The sequence below is a fragment of the Mobula hypostoma genome, chromosome 2 (genome assembly GCF_963921235.1).
Source record: "Mobula hypostoma chromosome 2, sMobHyp1.1, whole genome shotgun sequence".
NCBI lineage: Eukaryota > Metazoa > Chordata > Chondrichthyes > Myliobatiformes > Myliobatidae > Mobula > Mobula hypostoma.
The window spans coordinates 247620796-247633976 of NC_086098.1; the positions used below are offsets into that span (position 1 = coordinate 247620796).

General features: G+C 48.5%; 1 protein-coding gene across 1 annotated transcript; it reads right to left on the minus strand.

Annotated features, from left to right (window-relative positions):
* On the minus strand, window positions 1-12550 carry LOC134337582 (cellular retinoic acid-binding protein 2-like). The gene is made up of 4 exons (XM_063032727.1): window positions 12128-12550; window positions 10776-10954; window positions 10067-10183; window positions 1-338 (listed from the first exon to the last, which is right to left on the minus strand). Exons 1-4 carry the CDS (start codon window positions 12195-12197, stop codon window positions 288-290), a joined length of 417 nt encoding a protein of 138 aa, XP_062888797.1. The 5' UTR covers window positions 12198-12550; the 3' UTR covers window positions 1-287.
* Window positions 12551-13181: the final 631 nt, after the last annotated feature.

Consider the following 13181-nt stretch of genomic DNA (forward strand, 5'->3'; position numbering starts at 1 on the left):
GTGGACCCAGCTCCTGGTTTTATTGGGAATAACACGGACATGGACACAGACACGGAAATGGACAGCGACATGCGTTGTTGTGGTGTGGTGATGCATCGGCCGGGGCGGGCGCTGCCTAGAGCGGCAGGTGTCCGGGGCTCCTGACGAGGGGCTTCGTGGTGGGACGGAACTGGTCTTTAGTGAATTGGTTCATCCACAGGGGTCGGGGGTCAGAGTGCAGGTACTGGCTGCCGAAACGCTACTGGTGACTCCAGGTGGGGGTGTTGTCCCTCAGCTAATCCGCTGTCTTACTTCCGGACATAGTGGCGAGTGCAGACCACGTTATCGGCTGTCAATATCTGTGGAAGAGGAGGAGGAGGAGTGAGTCAAACAGCCAAACTATCTTCCCCCATGTCTGTATCAACGGTGCTTTTAACTTCCTGGAAGTGACCATCACCAATAGCCTGCCCTGGCCCCACCACATTGATGTCTACATTCAAGAAAGCTCACCAACGTCTCTAGCTCATCAGGAAGCTAAATAAATTCTGCAACTCTCCATCAACCATCACCAATTTTTACAGACGCACTATGGAAGCTATCCTGTCCAGTTGCATCACGGTTTACCACGGCAACTGCTCGGCCCGTGACCGCAAGAAACTGCAGGGAGTTGTGGATGCAGATCAGCGTCATGGACTCTGTCTGCACTTCCTGCTGCCTCAGTAAAACAGCCAGCATCATGAAAGACCCCACCACCCCAGGCGTTATCTCTCCTCCACTCTGCCTTTGGGCAGAAGGTACCAAAACACAAAAGTAATCCACTAGGTTCAAGACAGTTTCTACCCCACTGTTACGAGACTATTGAACAAACCTCTCATGTGCTGTAAGATGTGCTTCTGATCTCCCAGTCTAATTTGTTGTGGTGCTTGACCTTTGCCTGCCTGCGCTGCACTTTCGCTGTAACTGTGACACTCTATTCTGCATTCTGTTTCAGATTCCGATTCATTAATTTACCAAAACGTACATCGAAACGTAGAGCAAATTGTGCAGTTCAAGTTAACAACCAACACAATCTAACTCTGTGCTGGGAGCGGCCCACAAGTGTTGCCCCTCATTCTGGCCCCATTTCCCCTTCGTTTCACCTCTGCGTCCTTACATGTGGGATGAACTGTCTGAGTGGCACACAGGCAAAAGCTTTTCACTTTAACTTGAGACGTGACAATATTAAACCAAGCATTAATGACCTACACACCTACCCAGGACACTGCCACCTCACGAGAATGATCGCAGGAATGAAAGGGTTAATGCATGAGGAGCATTTATGGCTCTGGGTCTGGTCTCACTGGAGTTTAGAAGAATGAGGGAGGATTTAATTGAACCCTAATGAATATTGAAAGGCCTAGATAGAGTGAATATGGAGAAGATGTTCCCTATAATGGGGAGTCTAGACCAGAGGGTACAGCCTCAGGCTATGTCCACACTAGACCGGATAATTTTGAAAACGCCGGTTTCATGTAAAAACGATAGGTGTCCACACTAGGTGCTTTTGAAAATACCTCCGTCCACATTAAAATGGGTACTTGGGCGAATCCTCCTACTGGGCATGCGCAGGACACATCTACAAAAGACAAGCGAAGAGGAAACGGTGTACTTGGTGCACATTTGTCCAGTTGCAGACTAGAAAAACTTGAAAGGAAATTGCCAAACAAAAGACTTGGTGCGTGTTTGTCCAGAAACATTTCCTACAACCGTAGTCTCTTCACCAATGAAAGGGATGACAGCTACAACTAAATGCAATAAGGCTTGTTACTGGGCAAAAGTGAAATTTGCTGTTACCTCAGTTGTTTGCCTTTGCTTTTGCCATGTCTTTGTGTATTATTTTGCTGTATTTAAGATATGCAATAAAACGAGTTACTGGGCAAAAGTGACTATTGCATCTATTGAATGTTTGCACAAGCAATACCTTAATAAAGCACCTTGTTAAGTGTATAAAATATGTCTGCATCAGTGTTATCTTGTATTTCCATACCATGTTACATTAGGCTGTTACACCTATTTTCCGATATTGTTGTGGTGTTGGAGGTTGTGTTCAAGAAAGCAATGAAATGCTGGGCTGCCGCCACTGTTCGTTCTGGCACGTATTAGGTGTTTTCAGTTTTATTCACTCTGGAGAACGTCTCTGAAAAGCTCTGTTTTCGGGGGAGGAAAACGCCGTTTCAGTGTGGACGGAGGGTGAAAACGAAGAGAAAAAGCTTCGGTTACGGATTTATCCGGTCTAGTGTTGATGTAGCCTCAGAATACAAGAACATCCCTTTAGAACAGAGATGAGGAGGTATTTCTTTAGCCAGAGGGTGATGAATTTGTGGAATCATTGCTACAGATGGTCGCAGAGGCCAAGACATTGAGTACATTTAAAGTGGAGGTTGGTAGACTCCTGATTGGTCAGGACATCAACAGTTGTGGGGAGAAGGCAGGACAATGCAGTTGAGCCATGATGAAATGGCAGTGTAGACTTGATGGGCTGAATGGCCTGATTCGACTCCTCTGTCTCCCACAAAGAGCAGGCTGTTCAGCCCGTCTCTCTCATGCCAGCCCTCTCCCCAGTTACTCGCTGCTGCCGAGGTTCTGGCAAAACCCAGCATGCTTTGCTGCTGTTAATCCATTTCCACTTGAAACATTACCCCAGCCCTGAGGAAGAATGTGAATCCACGGAATTCCCTCCTACAGGGCAAGCCGTTAAATATATTCAGGAAGGTGACAAGGGCCTGATATAAGGAGAGGCTGAGCCAGTTGGGACTTTATTCCCTGAAGTGTAGGAGAATGATAGAGGACCTTATAGAGTCACAGCACAGAAACAGTCCCTTTGGCCCATCTAGTCCATGCCTAAAGGTAACTCTGCCGACCTCGAGGAAACACAAGAGGCTGCAGGTGCTAGGATATGAGTCTATCGCTCCAGTTTCCTACCAGAGTCCAAAGACGTACCAGTTAGCATTTCAATTGGTCACTGTGGATTGTCCTGTGATTGTTAAACAGATGGCTCGTTGGACTGAATGGGCTGTTTCATGCTAAATAAATAGACAATCCACAGGAAGAACTCAGGAGGACAGGCAGCATCTGCGGGAGGAATGGAACTGTTGATGTGATGGGTGGACATTTTGCATCCAGAATAATTTCTTACTTCTCTCCCCCTCGCAGACGCTGCTGAACCCATTGTCCAGGTGAAGGGTCTCAGCCAGGAACATCGACAGTCCTTTTCCCTCTACAATGGCTGCCCTGACCCGTTGAGTTCCTCCAGCTTTTCTTGTGTTGCTTCTAACTAGTGTAACCGCTGTAAGGTTTCACTGCTAACGTGATGGCCTCTCTGCAGCAGCAGTGTTTGGGTTATGACTAGAGATAACGGGAGCTTTGGAATGTATGCTGGCCAGTGAGAGGCATGTTGTTCTTTCTTGTGGGTCTGGGGGCAGGGATTTCACGATCTTTTGTCGGCAAGAGAAAAAGAGAGAAGGCGCGAGTGGAGAGAGTTGGCAGACCGCCAGACAGAGTGGACGAGGTGGGAGGGTCGGAAGGTCAGCGATGCTCGGAGGAGGTCGATGGGGAACGACTGGCCGAATTCGTGAGCTCCAACATGCGCTTACGACTGTTTTGTTAAAATGGGCCTGTTTTATTTTTATTTTCTTTACTAACCCTATAGTCAGATTAAGATTTATAAAGTTCAGTCATTTAATTGCATACAGTGTACTCTCTGATATATTGAGGTGTGGATTTGTAACCGGACAACACATCACGCAGCATCCACAAAAAAGAGATTTCTCAGTCTGGCTGGGCCGGAGGCTGAGGGTTACACTAGTTACACCATTGCAGACCAGACTCGATGGGCCAAATGGCCTGATTCTGCTCCTATCCCTCTCATGATCTTCTTCACCTCTGCCAGGTCACCCCCACCCCACCCCGGCCCCCCTCACCACAGGAAAAATAATCCCAGTCTATACGAACTCAATTTCTCCAGTCCAGGCAACATCCTGGTGAATCTTGACCTTACCCAGCTCCACCTTAATGTCATCTAACCAGCACAGCTCCAGCCGCTGACCACTCTCTGGAGGAAGAAATCTCTCATCCTTACCGTGGGGTTCATGACCCTGGTTACCATCGGGTCAGTAACCAGTTACCATGGGGACAGAGAGCTGGTTACCATGGGAGGCAGTAGCTCTGGTTATGGTGGGAGGGACCCATTACCATGGGGATGGCAGCCCGGTGAAGGAGGTCACAACAGGAAGAAATGGCCAGTCCCTTCTCCTTAACTCAGGGGAATGCAGGCACAGTTTGTTTAATCTTTTCTCCTGGATAAAACCATCACAAGAATCAATCTGGTGAACCTTGTGTCACAAATAGGGTCTCTTTCAGTGACCTACAGTACTGTGCAAAGATCTAAGGCACACACATATAACTAGGGGAAGGGAGGGAGAGGGAAGCACCAGACAGACATTCTGTGATTGACCAATAAAACAGTTGTGTAGAATCAGATTACCTTGCCTGGTGTCTCGGGAATGGCTGTGTCTTCACCCACGCCAACCCCCACCACTGGCACCCCTTCTCTGCCACAGGCCTCCTGCAACATTCCCTACATCCTTTGCTCCCGCCAGATTTACAAACTCACCCTCTGCACCACGTTGGCAAAAGCCTTAGGCACCTGAACTATATATATGTGTGCCCCCTGCACAGGACTGTAACCTGTGCACAAAATACCAGGCATGGTCCCAGGGGGATCTAGGACAACGGGGAAAATGAGCTATGGGATGGAATTTAACTCAGACAAGTGCAAGGTGTTGCATTTTGGGGCAGGACTCTCACAGTAAATGGCAGGACCCTAGGGAGTGTTGTAGAATGAAGGGACCTGGGAGTACAGATACATGGTTCCCTGAAAGTGGCCTGACAGGTAGACAGGGCAGGTGCCTGGCATGCTGGCTTTCCTCAGACTGGGTATTGAGTACAGCAGTTGGGGCATTACATTGCAGTTGTACAAGTTGTTGGTGTAATGTATGGATCTATTTCCTTTAGAGTAATGGCTCCCCTTTGCACTAGGTATAGATCTGTTCCCTACACATGTGCACTGTTCTCCCTCTCACTGTCTGTCACTGCAATGTGAATACACCAGTTAAAGCCACCTCCCACCTACGTGCTTTTATTTAATCCATATGTAGTTCTGCATTGACATGCCAAATTGGCGATGAGTACGAGTCTGAAAGTCAGAGAATATCACCGACAGTTACGGGACAATACAGCGAGCAGAAAGAGTTAAACAGTATGGAAACCGTCGTGGATGCTTACAAAGGCAAGTGTGAGTATTGCATAGTAAACAGTGAAAGACATGTAACTAGTAAAATTTAAAGTGAAAATAACGTGGCAATGGCTTCAGCCGGGAAAGATGACGAACTTGATAGTGCTAGTGAAGACTGGGAGTCGTATATCGAGAGGGTTGAACTGTATTGTAACACAAACAACATGGAGGTGCAAATGAAAGCCCCTGCCTTCTTAGCTTAATGGGTCCTAGGATGTACAGTCTCTTACACAACTTAGTAACCCCTGAACAACCAGCAAGCAAGACCGTCAATGAAATTGTTACAATTTTACAAAATCACTTGAGCCCTAAACTGCTGGTAATAGCTGAGAGATTTAGATTTTACAAAAGGAACAAGTTAAAGGATGAAAGCATTTATGAATACATTGCAGAACTGCACAAGCTTTCCCAGTACTGTGATCAGAAAGAGATGGACTTTCTGATGCATTAAGGGAAAGGCTTGCATGTGGATGCATAGTCAAAGCACTCAAACGAGGCCACTAGCAAAAAGAGATCTAACCTTAGAATGGTCATTGACCATTGCAATATCATTAGAGATGCAGCAGAACTACAAAAAGGGACTTTAGAATGTGAAATGCACAAAATGTCCCTGAATGCACAAAAAGCCAAAGATGTTATCAACGTGGCAAATCCTTCCATAAGGCAAATGACTGTTCGTTCAATGAAAAAATGTGCAGGAAGTGTCACAGGTAAGATCATATAGAGAGTGTGCAAGTTAGATAAAAATCACAACCAAAGAGAAAAACCACACCAAGTAAAAAATTTCAAACACAAAACTAAGCAAATACATAAGGTGACCGAATGTGAAACTGAATCAGACAACACAGAGTCCGACAAGGGTGAGCTGTCTTGCCTAGAACTGCATAGTATTATTGAAGCAGATCACAAAATCATCTGGATCACAGTAGATGAGTCTGGTGTAAAACTGAAAATGACTACAGTGTCAGCTTTGTCTATTATTTCAGATGCTGACTGCAACAGGCTCTTTTAGAGAAGACCTCAGTGATACTAAAGACCTACACAGGTGAAAAAGTGTCTCCCAAAGCAAACTGAAAGTGCATGTGACGTTTGGAGGCCAAACACAACAGTTAGAGATTTGTGTTGAAAAGTGGGGAGCTAGCACTTATCAAATGTGAATGGTTGAGAAAAATCCAACTAGACTCAATCGAAGCTCCCAGTGAAACATCAACAGGCAACTGCAGTCCAAATGGTAGCACCAACCAGAGGCTGGGAATAGATAAACAGATTGAAGACATGGACTACAGCTGTTCGGGATGTCAAAAAGTGCAAAATGCACCCCCACAGGCACTGTTACACCTGTGGGAGTGGTTGTCTTTACCATGGCAAAGAGTACATATTGACTTTGCTGGACTCCATGTTCCTGATTGCTGTGGATGGTCATTCAAAGTGACTGGAGGTTATACCAATGAAGTCAACCACCTCAGCAAAGACCGTCTCCAGCCTGAGGACTATCTTCACCTGAAATGGCTTACCAGAACTAATTGTGAGTGACAACGGACCACAATACATGTCAGAAGAATTCCGACTGTTCTTGAAGAAAAATGGCATCAGGTATTTCAATCATCTCCTCACCACCCAGCAAAAATTGGGTTAACTGAAAGGTTTATCCAAACCTTCAAGAAGTCCATTAAAATGATGGACAAGGAGGACATTTCTCTACAGCATAAGGTGGACAACTTTATTTTTGTGTATTGGAACTCTGTTCATGCGACAACAAATCAAACAACTGCAATGATGTTCATGAGCAGGAATCTGAGATCTCGCATAGACCTCCGGAAACCAGATCTACAGAGGGAAGTGCAGAATAAACAGTTCAGCCAGTTGTCAAGTGAGGGAGCAAGGGGCTTCGAGATTGGACAGGAAGTCTGAGCATGTGATTACTGAGAAGACAAGTGGACACCTGGTAGGATAGCTACAAGAACTGGACCCCTGATGTACACAGTGGATGTTGGAGATCAGACATGAAGACCTCATGTGGACCAGATACTGGATGCTCAACTGAAGAACACACCTGAGTCGTTTGCATCCAACAAGATGGACACGTTACAGTCACCGGACTTACCTCTCAGTTATGATGTCACTGACAGTAACGTGACACTGGAAACTGAGAACGTTGTCTGAGACCAGACACCTACCAAACCTGATGCCCCTCCACAGGCGCCATCCTGAAAGAAACAGAGCGCCACCCTGTACTGAATCTGTAGTCTAGTGAAGTTAGCTATGGACTGTTATTGTGAAACATGTTCACTTGGAATATGGGTTTATGAAAGGTAAACTGAATGCTTTGTATATAAAAAAGAGAAACATAGAAAACCTACAGCAAAATACAGGCCCTTCAGCCCACAAACCTCTGCCGAACATGTACTTACTTTAGAAATTACCTAGGGTTATCCATAGCCCTCTATTTTTCTAAGCTCCATGTACCTATCCAGGAGTCTCTTAAAAGACCCTATTGTTTCTGCCTCCACCACCGTCGCTGGCAGCCCATTCCACGCGCTTACCAATCTCTGTGTAAAAAACTTACCCCTGACATCTCCCCTGTACCTACTTCCAAGCACCTTAAAACTGTGCCCTCTCTTGCTAGCTATTTCATCCCTGGGGAAAAGCCTCTGATTATCCACATGATCAATGCTTCTCATCATCTTATACACCTCTATCAGGTCACCTCTCATCCTCCATCGCTCCAAGGAGAAAAGGCCGAGTTCACTCAACCTATTCTCATAAGGCATGCTCCCCAATCCAGCCAACACCCTTGTAAATCTCCTCTGCACCCTTTCTATGGCTTCCATAACCTTCCTGTAAAGAGGCAACTGGAACTGAGCACAGTACTCCAAGTGGGGTCTGACCAAGGTCCTATATAGCTGCAACATTTCCTCTCAGCTCCTAAACTTGATCCCACGATTGATGAAAGCCAGGGCACCGTATGTCTTCTTATCCACAGAGTCAACCTGTGCAGCAGCTTTGAGTGTCCTATGGACTCGGACCCCAAGATCCCTCTGATCCTCCACACTGCCAAGAGTTTTACCATTAATACTAGATTCTGCCATCGTATTTGACCTACCAAAATGAACCACTTCACACTTAAGCAACACACACAAAATGCTGGTGGAACACAGCAGGTCAGGCAGCATCTACAGGAAGAGGTACAGTCGATGTTTCGGGCCGAGACCCTTCGTTGACTACTTCTTCCTATAGATGCTGCCTGACCTGCTGCGTTCCACCAGCATTTTGTGTGTGTTGCTTGAATTTCCAGCATCTCATGCTTAAATGTGTGAAGTAAACACATTTCTCGTGTTTACTTCACACTTAACTGGGTTGAACTCCATCTGCTACTTCTCAGCCCTCCATACTATCCACAACACCTCCAACCTTTGTGTCATCAGCAAATTTACTCACCCATCCCTCCACTTCCTCATCCAGGTCATTTATAAAAATCACAAAGAGTCGGGGTCCCAGAACAGATCCCTGAGGCACACCACTGGTCACCGACCTCCATGCAGAATATGACCCGTCTACAACCACTCTTTGCCTTTTATGGGTAAGCCAGTTCTGGATCCACAAAGCAAGCTCCCTTTGGATCCCATGCCTCCTTACTTTCTCAATAAGCCTTGCATGGGGTACCTTATCAAATGCCTTTCTGAAATCCAGATACACTACATCTACGGCTCTAGCTTCATCAATCTGTTTAGTCACATCCTCAAAAAATTCAATCAGGCTCATAAGGCATGACCTGCCTTACAGTTTTATGTTGCATTACTAAAGGGGGAGGAAGTGTTATGTATGGATCTATTTCTTTTAGAGCAATGACCGCACCCCCTTAGCACTACGTATTGATCTGTTGTCTACGCATCTGCAATGTTCTCTCTCTCTCTCTCTCTCTCTCTCTCACTACAATGCGAATACACCCGTTAAAGACATCTCCTGTGTGCGTGCTTTTATTTCTTCAATGTGTAGTTGCACGGACACAACAGTAGGTGGGGCTGCAGCTGGAGTGTTGTGACTGTTCTGGTCGTCCAGCTCTAGGAAGGGAGGGAGATCATGGAGAAATGAGGGTATGAGGGAGTAGGGAAGAAAATTGAGGGAGGAGGGAGAAGAAGGGACAGTTTGGGGGGAAGGAGGGTGGGAGAGATGGAGGGGAGTGAATGTGAAGGATGAGGGTGAGGGATGAGGGGGTGAAAGTCTGTATGAGGCAGTAAGGAAGGATGTTGAAAGAGGGAAGAAGGCTGAGGAGAGAGGACTATAAAAGGTTTGGTGGGAGAGAGGGTTGGAGATAGGGTAAGGGAAGAAAGAGAGAGGGTAGGTAGCAGATGGAGGAAGGAAGGGTGAGAGTTGAGGGAGGGAAGGTGAGAGAGTGTTTGGTGGAGGGATGCAGGGTGGGTGAAAGAGGATGAGGTAGGGTGGTTGAGGAAGGAGGGCGAGGGAGTTTAGTGGTTGGAGTGTGGGAGTGAGAGTGGGGAGTGGGTGAAAGGGTGAAGGGTAGGGGAGGGAGGCTGAAGCAGAGTGGGAGTTAGAGTGTGGGAGTGAGAGGGGAGTGGGTGAAAGAGGGTGAAGGATAGGGGAGGGAGGGTGAAGGAGAGTGAGGGAGCGAGGGGGGAAGGAGGGAGAGGGTGTTGGCGAGGGAGGTTGGTGGTTGGAGTGTGGGAGGGAGAGGATGCAGGTTAAGGAGGGTGATGGCTAGGGGAGGGAAGGTGAGAGAGCAGGCCGGACACTCACCAAGATGAGCTGGTCATCGGCTGTCAGCTGGCGGCTCCAGGAGGTTTTGGGGCCCTGTCCCTTTAGCAGCTGCTGCTCGCACTCCATCTTGTTGTCGCCAACCCACCGAACCAAACTCTGCCGGGGAGAGAACCATCACCGTCACCATCACCACAGGAACTCCATCACCAGGCCTCCATCCCCATGGTAACAGGACCAATGCCCACCAGAACCATGGTAACTAGCACTCTGTCTCCATAGTAACCAGGGTCCCTGATTTCCTCCATGGTAACCATGTTGTTAACCCATGGTAAATGGAATCACTGACCCCATGGTAACCGGGGTCGCTGATCCCATGGTAACCTGGGTCACTGATTCCATGGAAACCGAGGTCACTGATCCCATGGTAACCTGGGTCACTGATCCCATGGTAACTGGGGTCACTGATCCCATGGTAACCAGGAATTCTGATCCCACGGTAACCACGGTCACTAATCTCATGGTAAATACTGTGTCAAGACCCCTGATGTCCAAAGGGAATGGTGGGGAGCTGGGACCATTTGTCCCTCACCTCCCCTCGCTTGACCACCCTCCCCTTGTCCATCTCTCCCACTATCTCCATCCCTCCCTCCAATCTCCCCCTCTCGGGATACCCCTCCCTCTAACTCCCTCGACCACCCCCCCCGTACTTCTGTGCCCTCCTGCTACCCCTCCACTCCCACTGTCTCACCTTGCAAGGCCTGCCGTCCACGGTCTGCTCCTCGAATTCCTCGCCGATCCGGAATCGTATTTCAGTAGTCCTCACCTTGGTGGCTGTCTTGATGTAGAAGCTCTCACCGTCCTGTTTGATCTCCACTGCGGGGTTGGAGGCCGCCTGCACTGCGATCTTCCTCTGCAGGAGGCCCACCTCTGGCACAGAGAGCAAAGGGTCACGGACAGGTCCAAACCCTCCATCACTCTATCCCCGCTCTCCCCTGGTACCCCACAGTGATCTTCCTCTGCAGGAGGCCCATCTCTGGTGCAGAGGGCAAAGGGTCACGGACAGGTCCACAATGCTTCCCTCCCCCCAGGATCTGTCCCTGACCCTCTTGCCCCACCCTACGATGTACACTGGGGTTTTCCCACCCCACCAGCATATGTCCCTCAGATCCCTGGTCTCCTGGTCTACACCTCCCCTCCCCAGGGACGTGGGGCTGTGTGTGTGTGTCTATGTGTGACATACTTTAACATGCAACACAACCACAGGCACTCACACAAAGACGTACAGACACAGAGACACAGACAGACAGGCAGACACACACACACACAAAACACAACCACTCACACAGACTCGCACACGCATCGGAGAGAAAGAGAAACGGAGAGAGCAAACACGAGTGGAGAGGGTACACAGAGCGCGGACAGAGGGGAGGTGAGTGAGGGGAGGAGAGAGTTTGCGATAGAGAGAGTAAGGTCAAACAGAGGGAGAGTGAAATGGATGGGACGGAGAGGAGGTACACGAACAGATTGAGAGGTGATGGGGGATGGACAGAGAGGGGGAAGGAAATGAGGAAAGGACAGAGAAAGAGTGGAGGGGTTTATTAAATGCATAAAATGTTCTTACACACGCACGAACGCATACACACACGCTCGAACACTCTCACACAAAAGCATACACAAATATACACTCACACTCACTCCCACATCCCGCTCACTCCCCGACCCTTCCATTCTCCTGCCCATTTCCCTCTCAACATCCCAGAGCCGGAGCGCTCCCTCACTAACCCCGTCTCACGCTCCGACCCCCATTTCCACCCTCCCGCTCCCTCTCTCTCCACTTTTACCCCACTCTTTCCCTCCCCTCTCTCTCCCCGCTCACTTGCTCTCTCCCTCTTTCCCCAACCTTGCTCCCCTCCCCTTCTCTATGTACCTTCCCCGTCCCTCCCCTTTCCTCCCTTTATCTGCCTCTCCCCTTCTCCGTTCTTCCTCATCTCTCTTTACCCCTTTTCCCGACTTCCCCTCTCCGCTACCTCGCGTCCTCTCTCCCCCCTTTTTCTTTCCCTCTCCCACCTCCCTCCCCCCTCCCCCTCTCCCCCCACTCACCCAAAACTTTCAGAAGCTCCTCGAAGTTCTCGCTACTCTTCATTTTCCAGTTCCCGGTGAAGTTAGACATTTTGCCGGCGAGGGGACCTCCTTCCGCGGCTTTGCACCCAAATTAGTTTCGGCGGCGGTTCAGCGTTGTGCTCGCTCCGCGCTCCCGATCCTCCTGATTTTCTCTGTCTCTCTCTCTCTCTCTCTGTGCTTTCTCCTTGCTCCCTGCACGCTGCTCTCGCCTTCTCTCCACCGTTTGTTCACCTCTTGTTTAACACTTTGACAGGACCGACCCTCAGGGGACGGGGCGGAGTCTGAGTGTTCACCGTGGGGGGTGTGAGCGGCGCTGGCGAGGGGAGGTGTGAGTGACAATGGGCCGGTGTAAGTGTGCACTGGGAGGGGTGAGTTTGAGCTGGGAACTGAGTCCACGTGTGACTCGGAATCAGAATCGTGTTTAATGTCACGGACATCTGTGGTGTAATCTATTGTTTTACGGCAGGAATACATGATTTTAAAAAACTATAAATTACAATTAAATTACAATATATAATCCAACAAGTGGTGCAAAAAGAGAGCGCAAAATAAGACAGTAAGGTTTCATTGTCCATTAGAAATCTGATGGCAGAGGAAAATATTTCTGAAATGTTGAGTTTGTGTCTTCGGGCTCCTGCATGTCCTGGGTGATGGGGGTCTTTGCGGACGAACACTGCCTTTATGAGGCATCGCCATTTGAAGGTGTCCTGGGTACTGGGGAGGCTGCTGCCCACGATGGAGCTGGCTGAGTTTACAACTTTCTGCAGCGCGTTCTGATCCTGTGCAGTGGCCCCTCCAAAACAGACGGTGATGCAGTCAGTCAGAACGCTCCCCACAGCACATCTGTAGAAATTTGCGAGAGTCTTTCGGTGACATACAATTCTCCTCGAACTGCGAGTGAAATACAGCCTTCTTTGTAATTGCATCAATATGTTGGGCCCAGGATAGATCCTCAGAGCTGTTAACACCCAGGAACTTAAAACTGTAATCTGGATAGTGTCAGTGTGAACAGAGCTTTGAGTGTTGCTGGGCA

Excerpts from the sequence above, each read along its gene's own strand:
- LOC134337582 (XM_063032727.1), bottom strand. The coding sequence starts at position 12,197 with ATGTCTAACTTCACCGGGAACTGGAAAATGAAGAGTAGCGAGAACTTC. Across the intron at positions 10,184-10,775 it reads TGGACGGCAGGCCTTGCAAG|AGTTTGGTTCGGTGGGTTGG; the intron begins GTGAGACAGTGG and ends TCTCCCCGGCAG. Across the intron at positions 339-10,066 it reads CCGATGACCAGCTCATCTTG|ATATTGACAGCCGATAACGT; the intron begins GTGAGTGTCCGG and ends CCTCTTCCACAG.